This window comes from Cibotium barometz, chromosome 19, assembly GCF_041138505.1.
Source record: "Cibotium barometz isolate CiBa-2024 chromosome 19, ASM4113850v1, whole genome shotgun sequence".
Classification (NCBI taxonomy): domain Eukaryota; kingdom Viridiplantae; phylum Streptophyta; class Polypodiopsida; order Cyatheales; family Cibotiaceae; genus Cibotium; species Cibotium barometz.
The window spans coordinates 56,945,311-56,971,032 of NC_141064.1; the positions used below are offsets into that span (position 1 = coordinate 56,945,311).

At 45.4% G+C, this 25,722-nt stretch overlaps 1 protein-coding gene across 4 annotated transcripts in view; it reads left to right on the top strand.

Moving 5' to 3' along the window:
- The first annotated feature begins 2,446 nt into the window (after positions 1–2,446).
- Positions 2,447–25,722, top strand: part of LOC147628776 (vacuole membrane protein KMS1-like) — an 81,631-nt gene continuing 58,355 nt past the window's right edge. For 2 of the 4 annotated variants that reach the window (XM_086814022.1, XM_086814023.1), the window contains exon 1: positions 2,527–2,803. Coding sequence is in view for 2 of the 4 variants with exons in the window: in XM_086814021.1 (XP_086670147.1) it covers positions 2,782–2,803 (22 nt within the window). In the remaining 2 variants the exon portion in view is untranslated. Of the gene's footprint in view, positions 2,804–25,722 lie in introns of all 4 variants that reach the window. The other 2 variants (XM_086814021.1, XM_086814020.1) reach the window with 2 other exon arrangements.

Genomic DNA, 25,722 nt, shown 5'->3' on the forward strand with positions numbered 1-25,722 from the left:
ATGTCCTATTCTCTGGTACAAATGATGTAGCCAAGGTAGAAGAAATAGCCAAAATTTGCAACCCTACTCTTAGAAGAGGCCTCTATTCCTCAAACATAGGTCAAGTCTCTATCTAGGAGTGGACCTCACTCTTAGAGGAGATGACCTCTAGGCCTCAAAGATACGTCAAGTCGACATGTGAGCTAGAGAGAAGAGTTGAGAATTATCCCACAAGCCTAAGAGTGTACCCCTCATATAAAAGGAGACCATTTCAAGCAATGAAATGTGAAGCAAGCTCTCAAGCCTCTTTTTATGAGTACAAGTCTCAATCTTGTAACCTAATTGTGCTTGAGTCTTAAGCTTAGTTAGCATAATCTTTTCATTATCTTTATGTTATTAATTAGGTTGCACCCACCATAAGATTAATATTCCTTAATTATAATGATTAGGATTAATCACACCATAGCCATGCATGGTGAGCCTTCATCTTTTGTGACAACCTCTACCACTGTATCTACTTGATTTGGAGTAGAAGGCTTGCCTTGATGTGTTCTTGCTCTGTGAAGAAGAGTTCTCACCAAGAGACTTTTCTTCTATGATCAGCATAGACACGAAGTCCCGAAAGTTGGGAACATTCTCCCTGACTGCAATGGAGATCAACATAGACACTAAGTCCAAAAAGTTGGGAACATTCTCCCTGACTACAATGGAGGTCTTAAATGGCTTGTACTCTTTGCCAAGCCCATTAGGACAGACGCTCACTAAATCATCATCTTCCACCAACACATTGATAAACCCAAGGGATTCAACAATACTCTTAATCTTTAAATTGTACTCATTGATAGACATGCTTTTCTTCTCCACAGTATGTAGCTCTTGTTTTACTTGTAGTTTTCTTGCCTTTGTGTTGGTCTGGAACATTTGCACCAGCTTCTGCCATGCACTGCTGGAGTGTTGGCATTCTATATGTGTCCTATCATTGTGTTAGTGACATTGATTTTGAAAGCCAATACATGACTTTCCTTGCACCCTGGTTTCAGTCCTTGAATGCCTTTATATCTATTGGACTGGCATTCCCTTCGATCAACTCTTGAGGCTCCTCATGTCTTCTTCAACATAGTCCCAAAATCCTTTACCCATCAATGTCTGTAGCACTAGTTGAGCTCGATATCCCAAGAACTGTCAGGCGATTTTTACTGCAACTTTGCACTAAACCAAAAATTGGGCATATACAATCAAAATCCACACTTCACAGAGTACTTATGTGGAAAAACTTACAGAGCCAAATCGGGGCCCAAAACGCACAAAAATCGAGTTTACAAAATTAATTGAACACAACATGGTCTTCTTTCTTTACCCAAGAGGATGCCTCAATCTGAGACAATGACTTCCTTATCTACATGTAGCCCTCACAGCTACCAAAGGTGTTACTCCAAAGAGGGAAAGAGATGGAAATACCCTTACTTGTGTGTGCCGCCTCCTTGCTTACCTTGTTCTTGCCTCTTTAGCTCTTATACGAGCTCGAACTTTGATACCATAAAGAGACTGGAGGAGAGAGGGAGAACTTGAGTTCCTTCACACACACACCATGGCTATGAGTCTTGGGCCTTCATGCCATTAGTGATTGTAAAAAAGACTAAGTTTGGGAAAAATGTAGGTTTGGTTTGGTGTAGAGCCAATATTATGGACTAAGAAACTTGTGATAGTAATAACAAATAATCCACATGCTAGCATTTGAGACTTGTTAAGCTCATTGTTTTTAATACCTTTTTGAGAAGGGAGTTATCAAATTGTTACGAGAGAATAGTAAGCCCCATACTTGTGGGTGGTGGTTTTGCAAAGCAAGGGAGTTATCAAATTGTTGCAAGAGAATAGTAAGCCCTGTAGAGTGGTGGTTTTGCAAACCATATGTAAAGGAAGGCTAGTGAAAAAATGGCCGCTCGTCGTCACCTTCCAAATGCCTTGTGCTTTCAGTACTACACAACCCCACAGTTTGAGAAATAGAATGTTTCATTCAATTTGTAAGCCCTTGATTGCTTGGAATTCCAAACATATTCCATTTTTCATGCTATTCCTTTTTGAAGATAGTACCGCGTATGGATTGCTTTTCTTTAAAAGCAATGCAGATGGCAAATAGTTTAATTATTATGGAGGTGAGAATTTATAGGAAAAATAAATACATATATGCATAATTATTGAGAAAATAGTGGAGTGTGACATATGAGGCCCGTTACACATACCCCATCGCCCATGTATGGGCGGGGCAGATTGCCTGCCCATGAATTATGGGCGGTGGATACCCCCACCACGTTAGCATGGGCAGGACGATGTGTAATGGGCCTGAGTCATGTACGGTGCAAGCAACCCTTGTTTTAGATACAAGTGTCCCCTCTTTGCCTTAGATAGTAGTTATTACAAGCACGAACTCCATAGCTATATTTCTTGTTGCACGATTTAGGATCCACCAATGGGCATGCCGTAAGAAAAGGTAAGGTTACGAGGAGACTTAGTGGGTATTGGTTAGGATCATGGTGGGGGGCCAAACAAAGTAAAAAATAGAAATCTGCAAACGAGGAGTCGTTCCATACTTATTTTGGCGTCTACGACAAATCACAAAGCTACAAGGATTTCGTAAGCTTTCCGAAGAAAAGCATGATCTAGGCGGGCCGACGACAAACGCGTTGCTTCTTCTCGATTGTAGTCGCTTCCTTACACGCTAGGTTTTTTGCATAAAACGCAGAAGAGCTGGATACACAAGAGCAGCACTTGCGCTGATTCTTCATCGTTCTCACCACCGTCGCCATGGCGCAGGAAAGGCCACCAGGTATGCATTTTGCTTTTTTTCTGTATATGGCAGTATTGTAGGGTTTTGACACACTGAGTCTTGTAAAAAATAAAATCGGTTATGTGGATTAAGGCGAGGGATTTCGGTTGAAGGTTAGGGATTTTCATGCTTCCATATGCTTAGGGTTGGGAGAAAAGCCATCTTTTCGTCATTTTGTTCACAGGAAGATGCCTTCTTTTTGGGTTTTTTTTTTTTTTTTGGGGTGCTTTTGATGCTTTACACCTCACCATTTTTCGCCTTTAATGCTTTTTTACCTATTAAGTTGAACCTTTCATCAATCAGAATCAAAAGTGTGTTTGGATGGGAGGCCACCACCATACGAGGTTCTTTGATGGTTGCTTTTGTTGTCTATCCTGATAGGCAAGCAGTTGTAGGGCGAGTTATAGATAAAGTCCAATACTGCTCCTAATCCGTAATACACAAGGAAGGCCGTCTGGAACATCTGTGACATAACCTGGCCACAAGATAAGTGATATTTTCTCATAGGCACACTAGAATGAACTGTAAGTTAACTCTAGAAGCAAGGGTTAAACTTGGTACATCAATAGAATCAAGCCGTTTCCAACTAGGGGTTGTCAAACCAATGAGCCCTAGAAAGCTCCTTTGTAGCCTTCATAGCATGATGCAAATAGCTGGTAGTCATGTGCATCTATGTACATACATATACATGCATTGACGAAAAGCTGGAGTGTGGGGAATTTCCTAGTTGCCATCTCTCTTGTGCTATGCAAATTCCTCAACAAGTGGCACTGGGAATTTGTCATGCACCATAAGATTAATGATTCACAATTGAAGGGCAAGCCACCTCTAGAACAAATTTTGCGATCCATTACTCACACATATTTTCTTGAGAGATGGAAGAGCATGGCTTCTATATTTTATGATTGAGATTAAGGTAGTGAATCAAGGAAAGTACCGAGAGTTGAAGGAATAGAAAGAGATTTATAGAAATGGGAATGTCACTTACAGAGGTAAAAGCCAAACTGAACAACAGTTCTGGCTGTGTGCACTCTGTGCTAAATCAGGCTGGCAGGGAGTGAAGACTGTTCTTCTTCTGTGACCACTGCTGCTTGGTGATTGGCTGATGTGTGTGCTGTTGCTGCATGCAAAAACCCATAAAGTCAAAACATACTATAACCCAAATAAAATATTGGGTTGATCACACTTTTTGTTTATAGTTCCACAGTGCATCAGGGAGCAAGTCCTGTATTTTGATTTCCACAAATAAATCCATAGGCATTATGAATCCTAGTGATGTCATCTCCTGTTGTCACTCGAGAACAAGCATGTACCTTGCTCTTGCAAGTCTTTACAACTACAAGGAGTCATGTCACTGCCTTGGGGCACCTTTTTGGCGCATGGCCTATGGCTGGTAAATCCTTCTCAAAAGCCGTCCAAACTGCTCCCCTCACTGTACGGGTTGTGATTTGCCCATTTCTCCGAGGCCCATACTTGGTCAATTTGCCATTCGTATAGGTAGGGACTGGCAGATACACAAAGAACATTCAGCTAAATTGGAATAAGATTAAAAGTGAGGGATTGAGCCCTTTTTATAGCTGGCCACTTGATTTTTGATCCTAAATCAGAGATGCTTACCCCTGTGATTGGTCAATGGGTCACTTAACTCTTAACCCTAGACTTTAGACACTTGCTTTCCTTCGTCCGCCGCGCCGCCGAGCTCCTCCATTTGCCGCCACCGCAATCCATTGTTCATCACCGCCCAGAACCTGCATGACCGAGTTTCTCGTCGCCGACTTCCACCACCGCTCCTTGGTGCATGGCCACCTTAGCCTATGCACGTATCATTCTAATATCTTTATTTTAGTCTTTCGCAAGGTGAGTCGTATATCGGCAAGATTGTATGATTCTCTTAGATCTTCTTTTCCCTACTCGAGGATGGAGATATGATTCTCCCCCTTCTCAATGATGATAGTGTACACTTCGAGGCGACCTTAGAGAGAGAGGCGCTAGAAGTTGGTGGGTCTGTGAGAGTGGCAATGGAGATTATGCTATTGTAAGAAGACTGTTAGGAGTCGTGTGGTTGAGTAATACAATTGTAGTCTGGTTGTGCATTTGTCTATGTTGTGTCTTGCTCTCTTGTGTGTTTCATATAGTTAAGTGAAGGGAGAAGTGAGTGTGGGGTAATCGGGCATAGGAGATTCCTATATAGCTAGAGTAAAGAGAGAGGACAGAGCGGAAGGCTCAGCAATTCCAAGATCTGTGTGTATTACGGATCATCCTTGTTGATGGTGGGTAACTTCCCAGAGCTTAACCCACACTTTCCTCACTACTTGCATCACGTGATGCCACATTGTGTTTTGACATGGCATGGCTAGACATATGTGAAGAACTGGGATCCAAAGAACTAGGGACGATTGTTGGGGTCTTTGTGGGAGCTGGGCTCATCACGGAAGGCATGGACGCTGGGGTGGTCGTTTGCGGAGTGGTAGTCTTCTTTGGACAATCCTTAGAAGTGTGTCCTTTTGTGTGACAAAAGAAACACCTACCCTTTTGTATTGGGCTGTCTTTTCTGCACTGAGTTTCCCACTGGTCTTGCGTTCTTGAGCTGTTTGGTCTTGAGTAAGCTTGGGCGCGTTAGTCAAGTTCTTAGAGCCAGAGGCTCTTGTGCTTTGTCTTGGGGAAGACCCCACCTGGTTTTGGCCTTTTCCACCCGAGGTGGGTGCCTTGGGAGTGAAAGGTTGGGAAGTCTTGGGCTTTTTGTATCATTTTAGCACTGTGCGCAAGCGTGAGTGTATCCTCTTATGTGGTTGGTTGAAACATACGCACTTTCCACTAGATTTGCGTGTAAGGCCATAAAGCCCTTTCTTGTCCTTGTCAGATATGCCCAATTGCAAACATAAGTTCAAAATTTTATTGGCAAACTACAGGATTGGTTGTGCGTTTTGACGCGCTCCTCCCTGAACTCGTCTTCGAGTCGCTCAAGGTAATGGGGCGGTAGAGACCACCGCTTACGATCAAGATCAAACTTGTTCAAGACATAAGCTGTCATACCTAATTTGGTGTGGGCATGAGCCCACTGGGTCCACCATGGAATAGCCTCACCTTCCAAATACCAACTAGCCAAGATCACTCTGTCCATATCATTCTTTCTAACTGTAGCAAAATAAGCTTCAAATTGATGCAACTAGGAATAAAGGGTAGTGGGGTCGAGTTTACCATTATACTTACTGAAGTTCATCCTCTGAGGAGGATGACTCGAGGAAGTCGTCGGTGTCGATCTTACATCTAAAGCCGCAAGAAATCTTTTGTGCTCCATGCGTCACCCGGTGTCTTCTTGTGTAGCAGCACGGGATGCTGCCGCACGGTCTTGTTAGAATTTGGTGCATCTCACTGTATTTGGCCAGTACCCATTTTATATATTTTTTCTCATGTTTAGTGAGTCGTGGGCAGTATGCTGTCCTAGGACAGTCGGCCAGCCTCCTTGCTTCACTATAAAAGGGGCCTCTCATCATCACTTGTATTCAACTATTCCCAAGCACTGATTTTTTCCACAAGCTCTCTTTACTCTCTCTTGTTTTGTTTATGCTTCCGCTTGTGCATTCTCCAACATGGTATCATTCGCTTAGGTTCAGGCTGCTTTATCCTTCTGCAAACTACTCGCCGTCTTCTATCTGCTGTGCGTTTTGCTTCCATTGCTTCTCCGACTGTGCAGACTAGTCTCCTTCAGTGGCTGCGGTTCATTACCTTGCTGCGTTTTTTGGTCCAGCCCTCTTGCTGCTGTTGGCCAGCCCTCCAAGCGGTGTTTTGATCTTCAGAGGCAAGCTGCGAAGTGTGGCTGCGTTGTCTGGTCCAGCCAGCCCTCTCCTTGCTGTCGGCCAACCTTACAGGCTGCGTTTTGTCCTACATAGGCAGGTTCTTGGAGTTGTGGCGGTGTCTTCTACTTCAACATCAATTGTGATGAGCTTCTTGCATGAGGTGTTGCCAAACAAGTGGCACTACATCTTCCTCCACGAGTCCCTACCCTTCCGGTAGGAGGTTACCGGTGGTTTCTTGGGGAGCATGCCCCAGTACCGATGGTATGATGATGAGTGCAGAAACCTTTACCGCAGTCTCCGAGTGCAGAGGGCTCGCGGGGAGATCACCCAAAGGCAGGCAGGCAGGAGGATGCATACTCTCACCCGCCGTAAGCGGCGAGCTTATGAGGAGGCTCAGTACTGGGACACATATCACATGCTCATGAGTGGAGATGCTGCTGCTGCTTGGAGGAGACTCAGAGAGCCCCGTCCTCCCACAGCTATTGCCGATCCTCAGACCTGGCAGACATATGCAGTGAGACTTTATGATGTGCCTGCACAGCCCCCTATTGTTGCCATATATATAGGCAGTGATGTGTGTGAACACACTTAGGACCGCCGGGACACTTTTTCCCTCTTTAGGAGGTTTTTTCCCCCGGCTTGTATATACGCCCTGTTGGAGGAGAATGACTCAAACACAAGAGCCTTAGCCAAGGAAGTGCAGAGGAGATAGAGAAGAGTGAGAGTGAGAGAGAGAGAGAGAACTCACACAATGCTCAAGAATATCTTGAATGTCTTATTGAGGCTCAAGGGAGACCTCGTATTTATAGTAATACAAGGGTATGGGCGGGCGCCCAACTTATGGGGCGCCCGGCGGACCAAATACAAAGAATGCCGTTACAAGGCCCAAATGGGGGCCAAATGTACAAGTAAATATATGGCCGCGAAGCTCTCGAAAAGAGCTACGCGATGATCAAGGTCCGGAGGCGAAACTGGGACTTTATACCCAACAACCTCCCACTTAAAGGGCCAGTGAAGCTCCTCTAAGCTATGTAACTCCCACCCGCTGTAGACACATATCAAGCTGTGCTTTTGGCAAACTTTTGGTGAGAGCATCTGCAGGGTTCTCATGAGTGCCAATCTTGACCAAACTGACCAAACCATCATCTAGCACCTGTCTGATGAAGTGGTACCGTACATCAATGTGTTTGGTACGAGCATGAAACATGGCATTCTTAGCCAGGTATATGGCACTCTGGCTATCACAACCAAGGACCGGAGCCCTCTCTGGCAATCCAAACTCCGTGACAAGGCGTGCTAACCAAATGGCCTCCTTAGAAGCCTCTGTGACGGAGATGTACTCGGCCTCAGTAGTAGAAAGTGCTACTATCCTCTGGAGTCTAGAGCACCAAGAAACAGCACCACCTGCAAGAGTATAGATGTACCCACTAGTAGACTTGCGGGTATCAGAATCACCTGCCATGTCTGAATCACAATAACCCTGCACCTCAAGTGGACCTTTACCATACATAAGGCATTTCTTCTGTGTCCCCTTCAAGTACCTCAAAATAGACTTTATAGCATCCCAATGTGCTTTGCCAGGGTTGGACATAAAACGACTGACTACTCCCACTGAATGAGCAATGTCTGGCCGTGTAGCAACCATAGCATACATAAGAGATCCACAAGCAGAAGCATAAGGGATCCCACGCATAGTACTGGCTGCATCATCATCTTTTGGGCAATCATCCTTGGATAGTTTAACATAGGGCTGCAATGGAGCACCCAAAGGCTTAGAATCAGCCATGTTAAATCTATCAAGGACTTTCTGGATATACTTCTCCTGTGAGAGGAAAAGCAACTTCTGTGCTCTGTCCCGTCTAATCCGAAGACCCAAAATATGTTCAGCTGAACCCAAGTCCTTCATAGCAAAAGCTGACTTCAGCTGGTCCTTAAGAGCTTCCAAAATGCTCTTATTCTTCCCTGCAAGAAGCATGTCATCAACATACAGCACAAGTATCACTGGGCTGCCATCTGCATCAGTTTTAGTATACAAGCAATGATCTGCATGGCTACGATTAAACTTTTGGTTAAGCATGAAAGCATCAAACTTTTTGTACCACTGCCTCGGGGCTTGTTTCAGCCCATAGAGACTACGCTTCAGCTTACAAACCAGATGTTCTTTGCCAGGAATGACAAAGCCTTCAGGCTGCTTCATATACAGCTCTTCATCTAAATCACCATGTAAGAAAGCTGTCTTTACATCCATCTGATACAGTTCTAAATCCAAAACAGCAGTGAGAGCAAACAAAACACGAAGGGTGGTCATTTTGACCACAGGAGAGAAGACCTCCTGAAAATCAATACCTTCCTTCTGAGCATAGCCCTTAGCAACAAGGCGGGCTTTATACTTAGGCTGGCCGTCAACTGTCTTGACTTTGTACACCCAATTGTTAGGAATAGCCTTCCTTCCTTTGGGCAACTCAACCAAGTCCCAAGTGTCATTTGCATGTAGAGACTTAATCTCCTCCTGCATAGCATGCTCCCACTTGTTTCGGAGTTCACAAGACTTAGCCTCTTTGAAAGTAAGAGGCTCACCCTCATCTGTAAGCAAAACATGTTGCAAAGAGGGATCAAAACGCTGAGGTTCCCTCCGAAAGCGAGTAGACCTCCGTACCCAATGATCATTGGCTGGTTGGGGGTCAATATCGGGAGGAATCATAATTTCAGCATCAAAAGGCTGCGGGTTTTCACGAACAGCCTGATTTTCAGCATATAGGGGTTGCTGCCCTACACCTCCAGGAGCATGAAGCGGCTGTCCAACCTCTTCTGGCTCAAATATCACGGACTCATTATCTTCAGCCCTTTGTGAAGCATCCTGGGGCTCATTTTCAGCATCAATGGGTGGCTGCCCTTGCTGAAATTTGACCTTTTTCTGATCACCATGAGAGGCACAAACATTACGGAGCAGCTTTGCCTCATAAAATACAACATCCCGGCTGCGAACCACTTTGTTGGTTGATGGCAACCACACACGGTAGCCCATCTCACCTTCATCACCGTAGCCAACGAAGGTGCCCTTCTCGGACTTAGCATCAAGCTTGTTCCGGTCTTCCTTGCGGATATGCACATATGCATCACAACCAAAGATGCGTAAGTGGGCATATGAGGACGGTTTGCCAGACCAAACCTCCTCAGGGATTCCACCTTTCAAAGCTGTGTGTGGAGATCGATTGCAAACATGAACTGCAGTTTTCAAGGCTTCTCCCCAAAAATCCTGAGAGAGATTAGCTGTGGACAGCATGCATCGAATTCTTTCACACAGTGTACGATTATACCTTTCAGCCACACCATTTGAAGAGGGACTATAGGGGGGTGTAAGTTCCCTCTTAATGCCATTATCATCACAAAACTTCTGAAATTTAGTACTAACAAACTCACCCCCATTGTCAGTGCGTAAGCATTTAATCTTCACTCCTGTTTGAGTATGAACAAATGCATAAAACTTTTGAAATGCAGCAAAAGCATCATCCTTAGATTTCAACAAAGTGATCCATACTTTTCGTGAGTGATCATCCACAAAAGACACAAAGTACTTTGAACCACCTTTAGATTTAATGGGCATGCTGCATATGTCAGAGTGGACCAAGTCCAACTTTTCAGCCTTGCGAGAGGCACGAGAGGAGTAAGAACTCCTATTCTGTTTCCCATACAAGCAATCATTACAAAAATCAAGCTTGCTTCCTTTTGCATCAAATTTGTTCAAAGAGGACAAAATGGAGAGACCCTTTTGGCTCATGTGGCCAAGTCTCTTATGCCAAAGCTCCATGTGGGAGCGTACCTCTGCAAAAGCAATAAACTTACCAGACAAAGCCTGACCATGAAGGCTATATAATGTTCCTTTCTTGCATCCTTTTGAAATCAGCCTTGTGCCTTTGGTCAATTTCCATGTGCCATTTCCAAATATGGCCGTGTATCCCAAGGCATCAAGCTGGCCCACAGACAAGAGACTGGTTTTCAAACCAGGCACATACCTCACATTTGGCAGCACAAACTCACTACCATCCTGCAAAGTCAAATTCACGGTGCCCATACCTTCAATATTGCAAGCATGATCATTCCCCAAGAACACCTTTCCTCGGGAGCCTGCAGTGAAAGTTGCAAAACACTCCTTGATAGGAGTTACATGAAAAGAGGCACCCGTGTCAATAATCCAAGTCTGTGAAAGCACATCAGATTCATACATCAAGGCATGAATAACATCTGGTTCTGTGACATGCAAGTTATGAACATCAAGTGCATTAGCAGAAAAAACACATAGCACATCATCTGAGTCAGACAGTTCCTCTATGACAACACCAGAGGCCACATTGGCCTTGCTCTTGTCCTTTTCGAACTCTTCTGCTTTGCTGGAATTACTCTCTTTTTCCTTCTTTTTGTCATTTGAATGACTGGATTTCTTCTTCCGGTCTTGCTCCATCTTGTAAAATTTGCAATCTGGCTTCTTGTGGCCTTTACGACCACACTGGTAGCATGTAACATCAGACTGCTGGCCCTTGCTCTTGCTTCTACCCTTTGAATTGGTAGTAGTATTTCCCCGCTTGGTCGTCCTTCCTCGTGAGACATTTGCTGAACCGCTAGTCTCTGAGGTCTTCCTCCGGATATCTTCATTGAGAATAGCACCCCTGACTCCATCAAAAGTTAGGTTGGGATTTGTCCCAAGTGACACCACAAGTGTTTCCCAAGAGTCAGGCAAAGTAGTGAGCAAAAAGATAGCTTTCAACTTATCATCAAAAGCAGGCAATCCAGAATCCTGCATCTGATTAAGCACCCCTGTGAAAGTAGTAATATGCTCTACTGCATTCTTAGAATCATCAAGTTGCATATTCATGAGTTTCCTGATGAGATGTACCTGGTTCACTGGCGTGGTGATCTCATAGGTGCTTCTCAGCTTCTCCCAGACGGCATAGGCTGTTGTCAGCCCTTTGAGGTCTACAAGAACCTCATCAGCAACAGCCATCTGGAGATAGGCAACGGCCTTTCTGTTCAGGATTCCCCATTCATCATCTGTCATAGCAGCGGGTTTGAACTGCTCAAGTGCAGTATCACATTCCCGCAGATAGAGGATATTCTGAATCCTCACCTTCCAAAGATCAAACCCAGTGCCTGCAAACTTCTTAATCTCTAGTAGACCCTTAAGATCACTTGTAGACGCCATGACTTATCAAACTGACACTTCAGAAAGTAAGTAATAGCAAGATGTTATGTACCAGATATGGGTTGACTGTAGGATGCTCGTAGATTGATGAAACAACTTCAAGTGAAGGTGACGTCGGAAGAGAATCACCAGATGTCGATGTAAACTCGCCGAGGGGCAGAAAGTTGCTGTCTTTGGTGTTGCTCGAAGATCCCGTCTGCTGGAGGGCCGTGAGGCAAAGACGGCTGCTGCTAGTGGCCGTGGGACTGCTGGCTGCAGCCCGGACTGCTGCTGGTGGTCGTGGGGCTGCTGGCTGCAGCCCTAGCTGCTGCTGGTAGTCGTGGGGCTGCTGGCAGCAGCGTTGGCTGCTGCTGGTAGTCGTGGGGCTGCTGGCTGCAGCCCTAGCTGCTGCTGATGGCAGCCGTACAGCAGGCAGAGAACAAGACCACAGAAAACGCTGCTGTTTACAGCAGCGCAGCACCAAAAAAACGCAGCACAGAAACGCAGCAATGGAGTGCAAAAAAAAAAACGCAGCACAAGGGGCAGCAAGGGATAGAAGAAACGCAGCACAAGGGGGCAGCAGAGGGAGAGAAAAAACGCAGCACAAGGGGGCAGCAGAGGGAGAGAATAAAAAAAAAAAAAAAAAAAACGCAGCACTCTAGAAAGAAAAACGCACCATCTTGATGATAAAAAAGGGAGGTGTTTGACGATCCCGTAGTCAAGTGGTGGAAGACACCTCTAACTCCATAGCTTCTGCATACAGCTTCCCTCCATAGCTCTGATACCAGTTGTTGGAGGAGAATGACTCAAACACAAGAGCCTTAGCCAAGGAAGTGCAGAGGAGATAGAGAAGAGTGAGAGTGAGAGAGAGAGAGAGAACTCACACAATGCTCAAGAATATCTTGAATGTCTTATTGAGGCTCAAGGGAGACCTCGTATTTATAGTAATACAAGGGTATGGGCGGGCGCCCAACTTATGGGGCGCCCGGCGGACCAAATACAAAGAATGCCGTTACAAGGCCCAAATGGGGGCCAAATGTACAAGTAAATATATGGCCGCGAAGCTCTCGAAAAGAGCTACGCGATGATCAAGGTCCGGAGGCGAAACTGGGACTTTATACCCAACAAGCCCATCATTCTAGGGCTAACTTATCTTTTGTACATTGACACAATCTAATACATTGTGTGTTGTGTGCATTCTTGCTTCTTCTCCAAGCTTTGTGTGCTTTCCTGCAACCCTAATTCCAACAATTGGTATCAGAGCAGGCATCGGCTTCCAGGGCTACGCCGCCAGCACCCTCCGACTCACGTTCTCCGATTGAGGTGAGCTTTCACGAACGCTTGCAGGTCCCTATACTCTGCAACTAAGCCCGTAGGGCGTAGCGTTCTCAGAAATCGCATCTGAGGTCGTTTCGGGCTCCGTTTTTGCATTTCAAGTTCTGCACAGGTGTTTTCGTCATTTTGTGCAGAAATTTCGACAGTGCAATTTTCTGCAAAACAGGCATACGCACTCTATTGTGGACCGTGCTACATAGTACGAGTTGTTTTCTGTTCAGTCTTTGCTTCATTACAGGTAGCTTTTGCATCAGTTTCAGTCAGTGGTCATGGCTAACAGCAATGATGTATTTCGCATGTTATCTGCTGATGACAAATTGGATGGAGACAGCAACTATCCACTTTGGGCATACATGATGCAGCATGTTTTGGTTGCAAAAGGAGTGTGGAACATTGTGCAAGGTATGGATATACGTCCAGGTTCTGTGGATGTAGGATCTGTTAAGGATGTTGCAGGTTCTAGCAGCTCTATTGTTGCTACTGTTTTACCCACTGCTGAACAAGCTCGTTGGGATGGTAAAGATGCGCAGGCTCATGCCTTGATTGCACTTTCTGTCAAACATAACATCACCCCACATATTCGTTCAGCTAAAACAGCAAAACAGGCTTGGGATATTCTAGCTGGTTTGTATGCAGGTCGTAACGAGGCAAAAATCTCTTACTTGCGTAAAGAGCTAGAATTGAAGATTATGCAGGAAGATGATTACATGAATGTTTTTCTTGCTGAGATTAAAGATCTCAAAGAACAGTTGATTTCTGCAGGTGAGATTATTCCTGATCATTCTCTTGTGCAGACTGTTCTTGATGCTTTATCTGAGACATATCAGACTTTTGCTTCCACGTGGAGACTTCTTACTGAGGACAGACCTGATGCTGTTAAGTATGATACTTTAGTCAACAAGCTCTTGCAAGAAGCGCAGTCCAGGCAAAACAGGGCCAGGCAGAGTGCAGTTGATCAAGCATTTATTGCTGCCTAGCAGCAGAGAAGAAGTGGTAAGGCAGTCCCTTCCACTGTTTCTTCTCCTATTAGTAGGTCTGCAACTTCTTCTCCTTCCACAGGTAGCAACAATAAGTCTGAGAAGGCTCTTGATAAAGGCAAGAAAAAGATCAGGTGCAACTATTGTAAGGCAAATGATCATGTCATTAAGAATTGCCCTAAGCTAAAGGCTAAAGAGGCAAAGAAGAAAGAGTCAAATGCAGCCACAATAGCGGATGCTTCTACAAATGCAGATTCTGCAAATGTTGTGCAGGATACAGAATGGGCGTTTAGCGTTTATTGCCAGTATGACCCATCTGTATATGATGCATGTTTTGCAGTTTCTGTTGACTCTAATGCATGGTATTTTGACAGTGGTGCTACAAAGCACATTACCTCGCATCGTGATATGTTCACTTGTCTTGAGACTGTCTCTAATGGGAATACTGTTACATGTGTCAATAATGCTTCTTACCCAGTGAAGGTTGTTGGTAAAATTATGCTTACTGCTGCAAATGGCAGCGCTTTCACACTTTCAGATGCTTTGTATGTGCCAGGGATAAAGAAGAATCTATTGTCTGTCTTTGCGCTTGCTAGACTTGGACTTGTAGTCAAATTTGTGGATGATAGATGTACTGTTCATGATTTGACTTCTGGTGATACGATTATTGCATCTGGCACCTTGTTTCGTGGGCTGTATAGGCTCAATTCTTATGACAAGTGTGTGGAAGATTCAGCAAATGCAGTTTCTGATGAAAAGGCAGTTTCAGATGCAAAACTATGGCATGCTCGTTTTGGTCATCTGAACTTTGCTAGTTTGCTACGTTTGCAGAAATTTGATATGGTTGCTTCATTGCCCCCTCTTGAGGCACCATTGAAACATGTTTGTGAAGGCTGTATTTTGGGCAAAATGCAGCGTTCTGCGTTTCCAAAGGATGGTTCTGTGCGGGCCACTTGCAAATTGCAACTTGTACATAGTGATGTATGTGGGCCTATGCAAACTCCGTCATTTGGTAAACACTTGTACTTCGTGACTTTCATTGATGATTACTCAAGGCATGCATGGGTATATCCACTGGAGGCAAAGTCCGAAGTGTTTTTGTGCTTCAAATAGTTTTTTCTTATGATTGAAAATGTATTCAATTGTACTGTGGGCACCCTTCGTTCTGATGGAGGGGGGGAGTACTTGTCTAAAGAGTTTGATGCATTTCTGGCTAGTCGTGGGATAAAACACCACTGTACAGTGCCATACACCCCTCAGCAAAATGGTGTTGCTGAGAGGAAAAACAAGTCTCTTATGGAGATGGCACGATGTATGGTCAAGAGCCAAGCTTTGCCACATGCGTTTTGGCTTGAGGCTGTCATGTGTGCTGTATATGTACTCAACAGGTGTCCCACTAAGGCCTTGCAGTCTATTACTCCATACGAAGCTTGGCATGGCAGGAAGCCTTCTATTGGTCACTTGCGTGTCTTTGGTTGCTTGGCCTATGCTTTAGTGCCTGTGCAACAACGTAAAAAATTGGATGATAAGGTTGTCAAATGCATTTTTGTTGGTTACAGTGCTGAGAGCAAGGGTTACAGATTGTATCATCCGCAGTCCAAGCGTATCTTGATTAGTCGAGATGTTTTTATGGAAGATGCTATGCAGCCCTTGTTATCATGTACCAAAGAGACAGGTGTGAGCTCACGGGATGTATTTGATACATTGTTGCCTTTGTTTAAAGGTGGGAATTCAAATGTAAGTCCTAATGAGGCAAATATTCAGCCTATGCAGATTTCAAACGACATCATAGATCAGCCTATTTCTGATGCAGATTTACAGGATGTCTGAGCAGGCTAGAGGTATGCCTAAATGGCTGGTGCAAACCTTGCATGATAGTAAAATTGATGCACCTATATCTAGTCGTACTCGTTCAGGTTTTCAGCATACCTCTTATGCATCAGATTGTTATGCTTTGGCTGTGTCTAGTATGTGTGAAGAGGAAGAACCTCTTTCATTTGATGAGGCACAAAAATCAGAAAATTGGTTGGCTGCAATGCAAAGTGAATATGATGCTATAATGAAGAATGGTACATGGTCTTTGTGTGATTTGTCTATTGGTAAAAAGGCCATTGGATGTAAGTGGGTTTTTAAGTTGATATGAAAGCCAGATGGCAGTGTTGATCGCTATAAGGCTAGACTTGTTGCAAAGGGTTATGCTCAAGAAGCATTGATTTTGATGAGACCTTTGCTCCCACTTGTCGTATGACTACCATTCGTAGCATTTGTGCATTGGCAGCTCATAATGGTTGGAATGTACATCAGTTGGACATAAAGACTGCGTTCTTGAATGGAGATTTGCATGAGGAGGTGTATGTATCGCAGCCTCGTGGTTTTGTTCAAAGAGGGCAGGAAAACAAAGTCTGCAGGTTGAAAAAGGCTTTATATGGTTTAAAGCAAGCTCCACGAGCTTAGTATGAAAAGATACATGCATATTTGACTGCACATGGTTTTCAGAATAGTCCAACAGAAAGCACTTTGTATGTTAAATGTGTGGATGATGTACATCTAATCATTGCTCTCTATGTCGATGACATGCTGCTCACAGGACCAAATGAAAGTCATATTGCTGATTTTAAGGTTGATTTGAATGCCTCTTTTGAGATGTCAGATTTGGGACATTTGCATCATTATTTGGGGATACAATTTAAGCAGTGTGATGGAGGTATTGCTTTGTGTCAGACAAAGTATATTGAGACATTGTTGCGGAGATTTGGCCTTGAAGACTGCAAGTGTAACACGCGGAAGCTTTGGGTAGTCTTCTTTCAGTCCTAAACACTCTTGGAAAACCTTCTGATGCAAAAGACGCACCATCTGATGCAAAAACGCAGGTAGAGAGAGAGTAGAGAGAGAGAGTGAGAAGTGCTGGAAATTCAGTATATACTATGGTACAAAAAGGTACATGTCTTCAGCCCTTGGCTGCCTTCCTGAAAAGGTGGTAAAACACCCAAAATTCTGCCCTAGACTAGGACCCTACTGATCCAAACCCCTAGTGGGCTGAATGAATAAGACATTGAGCACTTGGTGCCTTTTATAGGGTTCTTGGACAATGTGGGAGCTGGCCGACTGCTGGTCGGCCAGTTCTAAAAGCATTTAATGCTTTTCCTTTTAACGCAGCCGACTGGTCTTCTTGTTCATGATGCGCAGCCTGCTGCCCTTGTCCCCTGGTTCAGCCGACACCTCCTACAGCCAGCCGACTCACTTCTGCAGCCAGCCGACTGCACTTATCTGGATCAAGGTTTGCTCCAAGTCCTGCTCCATGTCCATCTTCTACTGGTTCATGTTCTTTATCTGCTTGTCTCTTCTGGATTTAGTCTTGAGAAGGTCCATGGCATTGCTGATGCACATGACATCCCCCTTTGCTAAACTTGATGACGGGAATCCAACCTGCTCTTGGATGACTGTCATCATCCCAATCCTGTCCCGAAGTCCCTCTGTCATCATCCATCCCTGGCAAAACCTTTTTCTCTGAAAATCCGGTCTGTTCTCCAAACCACTCTGTCTCTGATAAAGATCTATGCATCTGGTCTTCCTCTAGTCCACAATCCATTCTTGCCCTGGCTCTGAACACCGTCTTGGTCTTCTTTCCTGGAACTAAGTCTGGCACTCTTATATCACCCTTGGAGGATCAACCTCCCTTGGGACCGTTACCTGAGAACCTATCTGGCTCACGGAACTGCCATCCCCATCTGGCACTGTGGAACACCACCAACTAACCTCCTGGGAGTTCTTCCCGATCTGTGTTCCTCGCCTTGGGCTTTGAATCCGTGTACTTTCCTGTACCTTGGACCTGTACACCATCATCTGGGACTGAATCAGTGTTTAGCTTTGCTGAGCCTGATGCTCTGATACCAATGTAACACGCGGAAGCTCTGGGTAGTCTTCTTTCAGCCCTAAACACTCTTGGAAAACCTTCTGATGCAAATGACGCACCATCTGATGCAAAAACGCAGGTAGAGAGAGAGTAGAAAGAGAGAGTGAGAAGTGCTGGAAATTCAGTATATACTATGGTACAAAAAGGTACATGTCTTCAGCCCTTGGCTGCCTTCCTGAAAAGGTGGTAAAACACCCAAAATTCTGCCCTAGACTAGGACCCTACTGATCCAAACCCCTAGTGGGCTGAATGAATAAGACATTGAGCACTTGGTGCCTTTTATAGGGTTCTTGGACAATGTGGGAGCTGGCCGACTGCTGGTCGGCCAGTTCTAAAAGCATTTAATGCTTTTCCTTTTAACGCAGCCGACTGGTCTTCTTGTTCATGATGCGCAGCCTGCTGCCCTTGTCCCCTGGTTCAGCCGACACCTCCTGCAGCCAGCCGACTCACTTCTGCAGCCAGCCGACTGCACTTATCTGGATCAAGGTTTGCTCCAAGTCCTGCTCCATGTCCATCTTCTACTGGTTCATGTTCTTTATCTGCTTGCTCCTTCTGGATTTAGTCTTGAGAAGGTCCATGGCATTGCTGATGCACATGACAGCAAGCCTATTGCTACTCCAATGGAGACAGGTTTAAAGTTGAGTCTTCATGATGCTGGAGATCACTTTGATGTCACACTCTATCAGACAGCTGTTGGTTGCCTCATTTATGTATGCATTACGAGGCCGGACATTCAGTTTGCAGTCTCACAGGTGAGTAGGTTTATGCATAGCCCAGGGTCTCAGCATTGGAAGGCAGTTAAACGTATCTTTCGCTACTTGAGTGGCACCATACATCTTGGGTTGTTTTATCCCAAGGGGGGATCGTTGCCGCCAGATTTACATGCTTTTTTGGACTCAGATTGGGCTGGTTGCTATGACACAAGAGTGTCCACAAGTGGTTTTTGTTTCATGCTCGGTAGCTCATGCATATCTTGGTTGAGCAAGAAGCAACCTACTGTGGCCACTTCTAGTTGTGGAGCTGAGTACAGGGCAGCTTTCACAGCTACGGTTGAGTGTGTGTGTGGCTCAGACGGCATATGGCTGACTTGGGTGTTGGACAGGAGTCTGCCACCTCTATCTTCACTGACAGTCAGAGCGCATTGGCAGTTGCGAGAAACCCAGTTTTTCATGCTCGCACAAAGCACATTGAGGTGCATTATCACTATGTCAGGGAGAGACTCTCAGCAGGAGAGATCAGCTTGGCCTATGTGCCAACACAGGACAACCTTGCCGATCTTTTCACAAAGGCACTTCCTCGTGAGAAGTTCGAAGCTTTCCGCAAAGCTTTGGGCTTGCTCCCCTTTGTGGATTGATCTTCTTCGGGCATGGCACTCCCCTATACATGAGTGCCAGCTCTCGTTCACACCATCACTCCCAGGGGGGATTTGTTGCCATATATATAGGCAGTGATGTGTGTGAACACACTTAGGACCGCCGGGGCACTTTTTCCCTCTTTAGGAGGTTTTTTCCCCCGGCTTGTATATACGCCCATCATTCTAGGACTAACTTATCTTTTGTACATTGACATAATCTAATACATTGTGTGTTGTGTGCATTCTTGTTTCTTCTTCTCCAGGAGCACTCTTCACTACATCAGTTGATGGAGGCCTCGGACCAGCGACAGCTTGGCAGACTACTACTAGAGCTTCATAGTTCTCGAGAGAGACTCCTCCAGACACCCGCTCCCACTAGGGGTGGGAGACAGTCCCAGCTCACAGATTTCTTCCAGAGAGCTATGCCAGTGCCAGCTGATGTACCACGTGGGGTGACCGCAGAGAGAGCAGAGGAATTGAGAGCCAGGAGGAGACCTAGACAGACTGGACATAGAGCACCCCGACTCCGTCACCGAGAGATAGCAGCAATCCGAATGTGTGAGGATTACTGTTATTACTTAGTATTTCATCCACTATCTGTGTATTTAAGACTGAAACTGAAAGTAGACTTGAACACAGATGTTTGATTGATTGATTGAAATTGTGATACAACAGGCTCCTTATATAGGAGTTCAAGAGACACGAATGAAAAGACACATCCCATGACCAATAGTCATGACTCTAGGCGAAGAGACACATCCTTTGGACGAATAGCTGCAACCATTGGATGAAGAGTTGCAACCCTAGAGCGAAGGGGTGTGACCAGTCGTCGAAGGAGTGTGGCTCTTGATGAAGAGGCATGTCTCTAGAGCGAATAGTCGTGACCTGAGTGTAGGGGTCCTCTGTAATCATGTCACTTCAATATCTGTAACCATGAGGAGACTGTGTATAATGAACTAAGTCACAATCGTGACAGAATGAGACACCAGATGGAGACACAGGAGAGGCTAGCTCGCTTTCATTCAGACTCAGGGTACATGTTCACGCCTTTCACAGCCTCAACATCGGCGATGTATGATATCTTATATCCCTCTTATGGCACTGGATGGAGTTAGACATAGATCTGCATAGCATATGCTTGTACTACCCCTTCAGCATATAGAGATGCATCTTGCCTTAGCACTCCATCCACATCTCCACCCCCCCTTATATTGTTTGTATATGGGCTCCACCGATCCATGATGATTCACAGTTGTATCCAGACACATGCACACTTTTTCTTTTCTTTCTTTTCTTCCGATGATTGGAAGAACACAGTTGTATTATTTTTTATTCTCATAGGCCGACTTTGGCCTCTCGTAGACGTTAAATATCTCTTTCTTTCTTTCTTTCTTTCTCTCTCTCTCTCTCCCCCTAGTTGTTGCTGCCGGATGCTCCTTGCTGATGTATTGTAGGGCTAGATACTTACCTTCAGTTCTAACTTTCCTTTTCCAGACAGTGTATCAGATGTCACACGATTGTAACTTTGGTCAATTAGGTCACTTTGGCCTTTTGAAGACGTTAATATAACATTTCATTTCATTTCTCTCTCATATGTTAAAGTTTGAAGTGATAAAAATGGATTGCTAAAGACTCGCGAAACTCAGGATAAAGAAGGCGGTGTGAGACTTGTTGGGGTAAAGGCATTATGCCCACCCTTGTAGTGTGTACAAGCCCATAAGTTATAGTACATAGTACACTTAGTACTTTTAATGTACTAAGTGCACTATGTGTACTAGAGCAAATATACATGTGTGATAGGGGAGTCACACACTCACACTCATGAGTTGACTTATCCCCACATGTCTCTCTCTCTCTCTCTCTCTCTCTCTCTCTCTCTCTCTCTCCTTCTCTGTGTATGTCTCCCACATGAAACCCTAACTCAGCTCGCTTCAACTGGTATCAGAGCCCACTTCGTCCACTGCTACGACTTCTGCTGCTACTTGTAGTCTTGCGTTTATCCCTTTGTTTTCTCACCATTTCGACACCGAACTTGGAGTAACGTGGCACACCGAACTTGGAGCAGCATAGAGCTATAGCTAATTAGAGGGTCTGGTTTTGGCGGTTGCGCGGCGGAGCCTGTCAGCGATGATGAAGGTGAGCTCGAGCGACTGGGAGGCGTTGAGGCGTGGGTCGCAGTGAGTGTGGTAGCGGGACGCCAAGTCATCCACAGTCATAGCTCTCGACCCGCCGATGCATTCCGTCACGTTTTGACCAGTCATCTCCAGGTGGACACCACCTGTGTGGCTGCCTTCCTCCTCGTGGACGTCAAAGAATGCCTTCACCTCGCCCAGGATTGCGTCGAACGGCCTTGTCTTGTAACCCGACGGAACCTTGATCGTGTTGCCATGCATAGGGTCGCTAACCCACGTCACGATCAAGCCAGCTTGCCTCACAGCCCTTATGACGTGCAGCAACCCACCTGTGCCCTACTGTAGAAACCTGACCTGCAAGCATCGGCAGCATCAGCACGAGTCAGCACTTCAGAAGCAGCACCTCATCAGAGCAAATACGACTCCTCCCTTTCTGCAACATTAATCAAAAATTTCAGAGGTACATGCTTCAAAATTTTTTTTTTGGGATTTGCAATTGAGCAGGTACAATCATCAATTGAGCAGGTACAGGTGCCAAATTGCTCAAATTTTGAGCAAAATTGGCAAAATTGGGTGACATTGGTCACATTCAGAGTCAATTTGTAGGAAATTGGATGTCAAAATTTGGGGCTTTTGATGTAATTGTGCCATTGGGCATTCATACATGCTCTATGATGTGAGCAATCTCACATTCGATTGCTCACATTCGGGCCAACATTGCAAGAAATTGCAGTGCAAATCAAAGGGCTTTTGTGTCAATTGGATTGATTTGCATGCAGGCACTGGCATTTGATGCTTTGGGCAATGTGTTGATGCCTGTCAAGCACTCAATGTGCCTGTAAATCAAGGGGCTTTTATGTATTGGATGTATATGTGGCCAGGGGGAAGCATTGTGAAGACTCTGGATGCCTTCATGTGCGTTAATGTACCATGTATGATCAGAAATTGATCTTGAATCAAGGGGCTTTTCAAGATTTTATGCTTGTTGAGCTTGGCAAAGCAGCAGGCAAGACTTTTATGCCTTGAATCCTCAGAAATCCACTTGCAGTCAAGGGGCTTTTGCCTAATTTCTGTTCGGGACTGTTGTATGCAGTGGTGGGGACTGTAAAAGTCTGATTTTCACTCATTTGGACAGCCAAGAGAGCATTTATTGCTGTTGTACTTGCTGGTACAGATTTGGTACAACTTTGTACAAGTTTTGGCATGGCTGTACATTGATTTGAGTGAAGAAAAGGCTCATTTTCAGCTGTTGTACTTGCCGGTACAGGTTTGGTACATCATTGGTGAGCACTTAGTACTATTGTACAGTACTTTGGAAGGGGAACAGAGCACATCTAAGGTGCTGTCATAAATCTGCAGCAACCAGATTTTGGTGATTTTATCACATTCAGTGGGAGTAGAGTTGCATTTGTGCTTCCGCAGTGGGAGAACAACTTTGGGAGAACAACTGTGAGCACTTTGTGTGCTTTTGGTGCAATGTTTGCACATCTTGCAGGGAGTCAGGCATTGACTGTGACAGGTTGCATATTGCTATGGCAACCATAGGTGAGAGCTCTTCATTGCTTCACATAAAGAAGCTTGAAGGCTCACATAATTATGACATTTGGCAAACCCAGTGCTATAATGTGTTGCTTCAGAAGAAGCAGCACAAGCCCATTAAAGAAAGGGGTGTAATGCCCGCTTCTCTTACTGCTGAAGAATGGGAAGATATGGATGAGCTAGCAAGATCTACCATCATGTTGTCTGTGTCAGACTCTTTACTTTTCAGCATTCGTGAAGAGAAGACAGCTTGGGGAATGTGGCAAAGATTGCAGGACTTGTATGCCCAGCAAAGTGCCTCAAGCAAAGTGTATTGGTTGAAGAAACTCATAGGTCTTCAAATGAAGGAAGGGGCGTCTATGACAGCCCATCTAAATGAGTTTAATGGTATTGTCAGCCAGGTAATCAATCAAAAGTTGGCAATGGATGATGAGTTCAAAGCCACCTTTCTCTTATGCACTTTGCCAGAGAGTTGGGACACATTCAGGACAGCCACTAGCAATTCAAATGCTATGCTGTCATATGCAGATGTGGAGGGTGCTCTTCTTCAAGAAGAGATGAACAGGAAGAACAATTCTGTTGGAAAGTCCAATGCAATGAATGCACGTGTCAGATCTCAGCAAAGGGGTAAAAGCCAAGAACGGGGAAGGAGCAAGTCCCGCTCCAAAAAGGACTTGGAATGCCATTATTGTGGCAAGAAGGGACATATAAAAAAGCAATGCTACAAATGGAAGAATGATCAAAAGGAAAAGGGCAAAGGAAAAGACAAAGACAAAGATAAAGATGAAGCCAAAGATGCAAAGCCAAAGGGCAAAAGTGGAGTCAAGATTGAAGAAGTCAATGTGTCACATGCAGGTGACAGTGAGGATGAAGTCCTATTCACGTCTTCACTTGATGCCCATTCACTACTTGCAGGAGATGGTCATGGTATGTGTCATGTGCACAGTGTGTATCTACCGTGTGCTATACGCATGCAAGACTAGTTTCGAGGCTTGGGGAAGCTTGGAACTAGGCAGGCTGATTGACGAGCTGAGTTAGGGAAATACTAACGGGCGGGCACCCAAGTATGGACGGGCGGGCGTCCAAGTGTGGACGCCCGATGACCGGCCAAGAGCCTATAAAAGGGTGGCCAAGGTTAGTTATTGGATATAGAGAGTCTCGCGAGTTTGTGAGAGCTCTATGGTCTTGGAGCCTGGATCTAGTGCAGACGTGCACCTGCTTTATGTAGCCGAGGCCGATAGCAGTCTCGAGGCCCGCGAGGGCAGCTTCGTGGCGGTATGGGACGTCGCGAGGAGGAGATTGGTCGGTACGTCATCCTAGTTAGCTCAGCTCGTGGCTCGGTGGGGACAGCCAAGACTGTGGGCTCGCCCACGGCTGTCATGGTTGGGAGGTGAGTCAGGCCTGCACCCCCTTGCTTGTTTGTTTGTTCGTTTGTTTGTTTGCAGGATTTGAGTTCCGAACCAAGATCAATCACGAGGGGATCCGTGGGGATTTGACAGTGGTATCAGAGCATACCTCGTGAACGAGCAAGTCGGTAGGTAGAGAAGAAGAGGTCGAAGAACAGTATGTGTTAAAAAAACTTGCTGTTTTTCTGTGCATACTGCAGTTTTCAGATTTGGTATGTGTTTTTCTTTCATCAAAGACACCCATGTTGTAGATAGGAGGTGGTAGTGTAGTAAGGGTTGATTGCTTTTGCAAGGAAGAGAAGTCTTGGTGCAGTCGCATGTACTGCAGGGAGAGAGACAGAAAAAAAAAAAGAGAAAGAAGAGAAAAAGCACGTTTGCTTTTCTGCTTCGAAAGAGAGAGAGAGAGAGAGAGAGAGAGAGAGAGAGCGAGAGACGTGCTGTTCATGTTGGCAGGTTTGTGCGCTGGCACTGGCGAGTACTGCAGGCAGTGGTTATAGGCGGGCTGAAGGCGTCTAGGCCAAGCATGGCGGGTACCCAGGCCACGTGGCCTTGTGGCCAGGCTAAGGCAGCCAGCCCATGCGGCCCCTAGGCCAAGCGGGCAGCGCCCAGGCCTACGCAGGCACCCCAGCCAGGCCTACGTAGCCTAGCGCAGGCGGCCCAGGCCAGGTAGGCCAACGCTTACGCCAGCCACGCCCTGTAGGCGGCCAGCGTAGGTAACGCATCCGGCTGGTGCAGGTGCACATGCAGGCTGGCGAGTTGGCACAGGTACAGCCGCACGCAGGACACGCAGGCGCCAGACGAAAAGCATGCGCCGGCAGCTCACCGACGGGTGAATCCAGGGGGAGAAAGAAAAAAAAAAACACTAAGGAAAGCTTTCGTTTTTTTTAGCTTTCAGTTTTTTGGAGTTTAAATTTTTTTTAAAAAGTTTTAAAAGAACTCCCCCTCTCAAAGGTTTCAAAGGTTTCAAGATGTTTATTTTTTTTAAAAGACAATAGAATATATATATATATATATTCACAAAAAAAAAACACAAAAGCTAAAGCAAAAGCTAATCCTAGCTTTTCGAGTTTTTTTTTGGCTTTTGGGAAACCTTTATAAACCCCCTCACGTGGGCTTCTTGCCACACATCTCTCAAGTTCTCAAGTTTTCAAGCTCTCAAGCTCTCAAGCTCTCAAGTTTGCTCGCACTTTTGTTGTGCAAAGACCAAATTTTCTCTCCACGTACCCTCTTCACGATATCGACCCAAGAATCAGAGCTGGAGCCCCTCATGGAACGCGAAGGCTTGCCGGC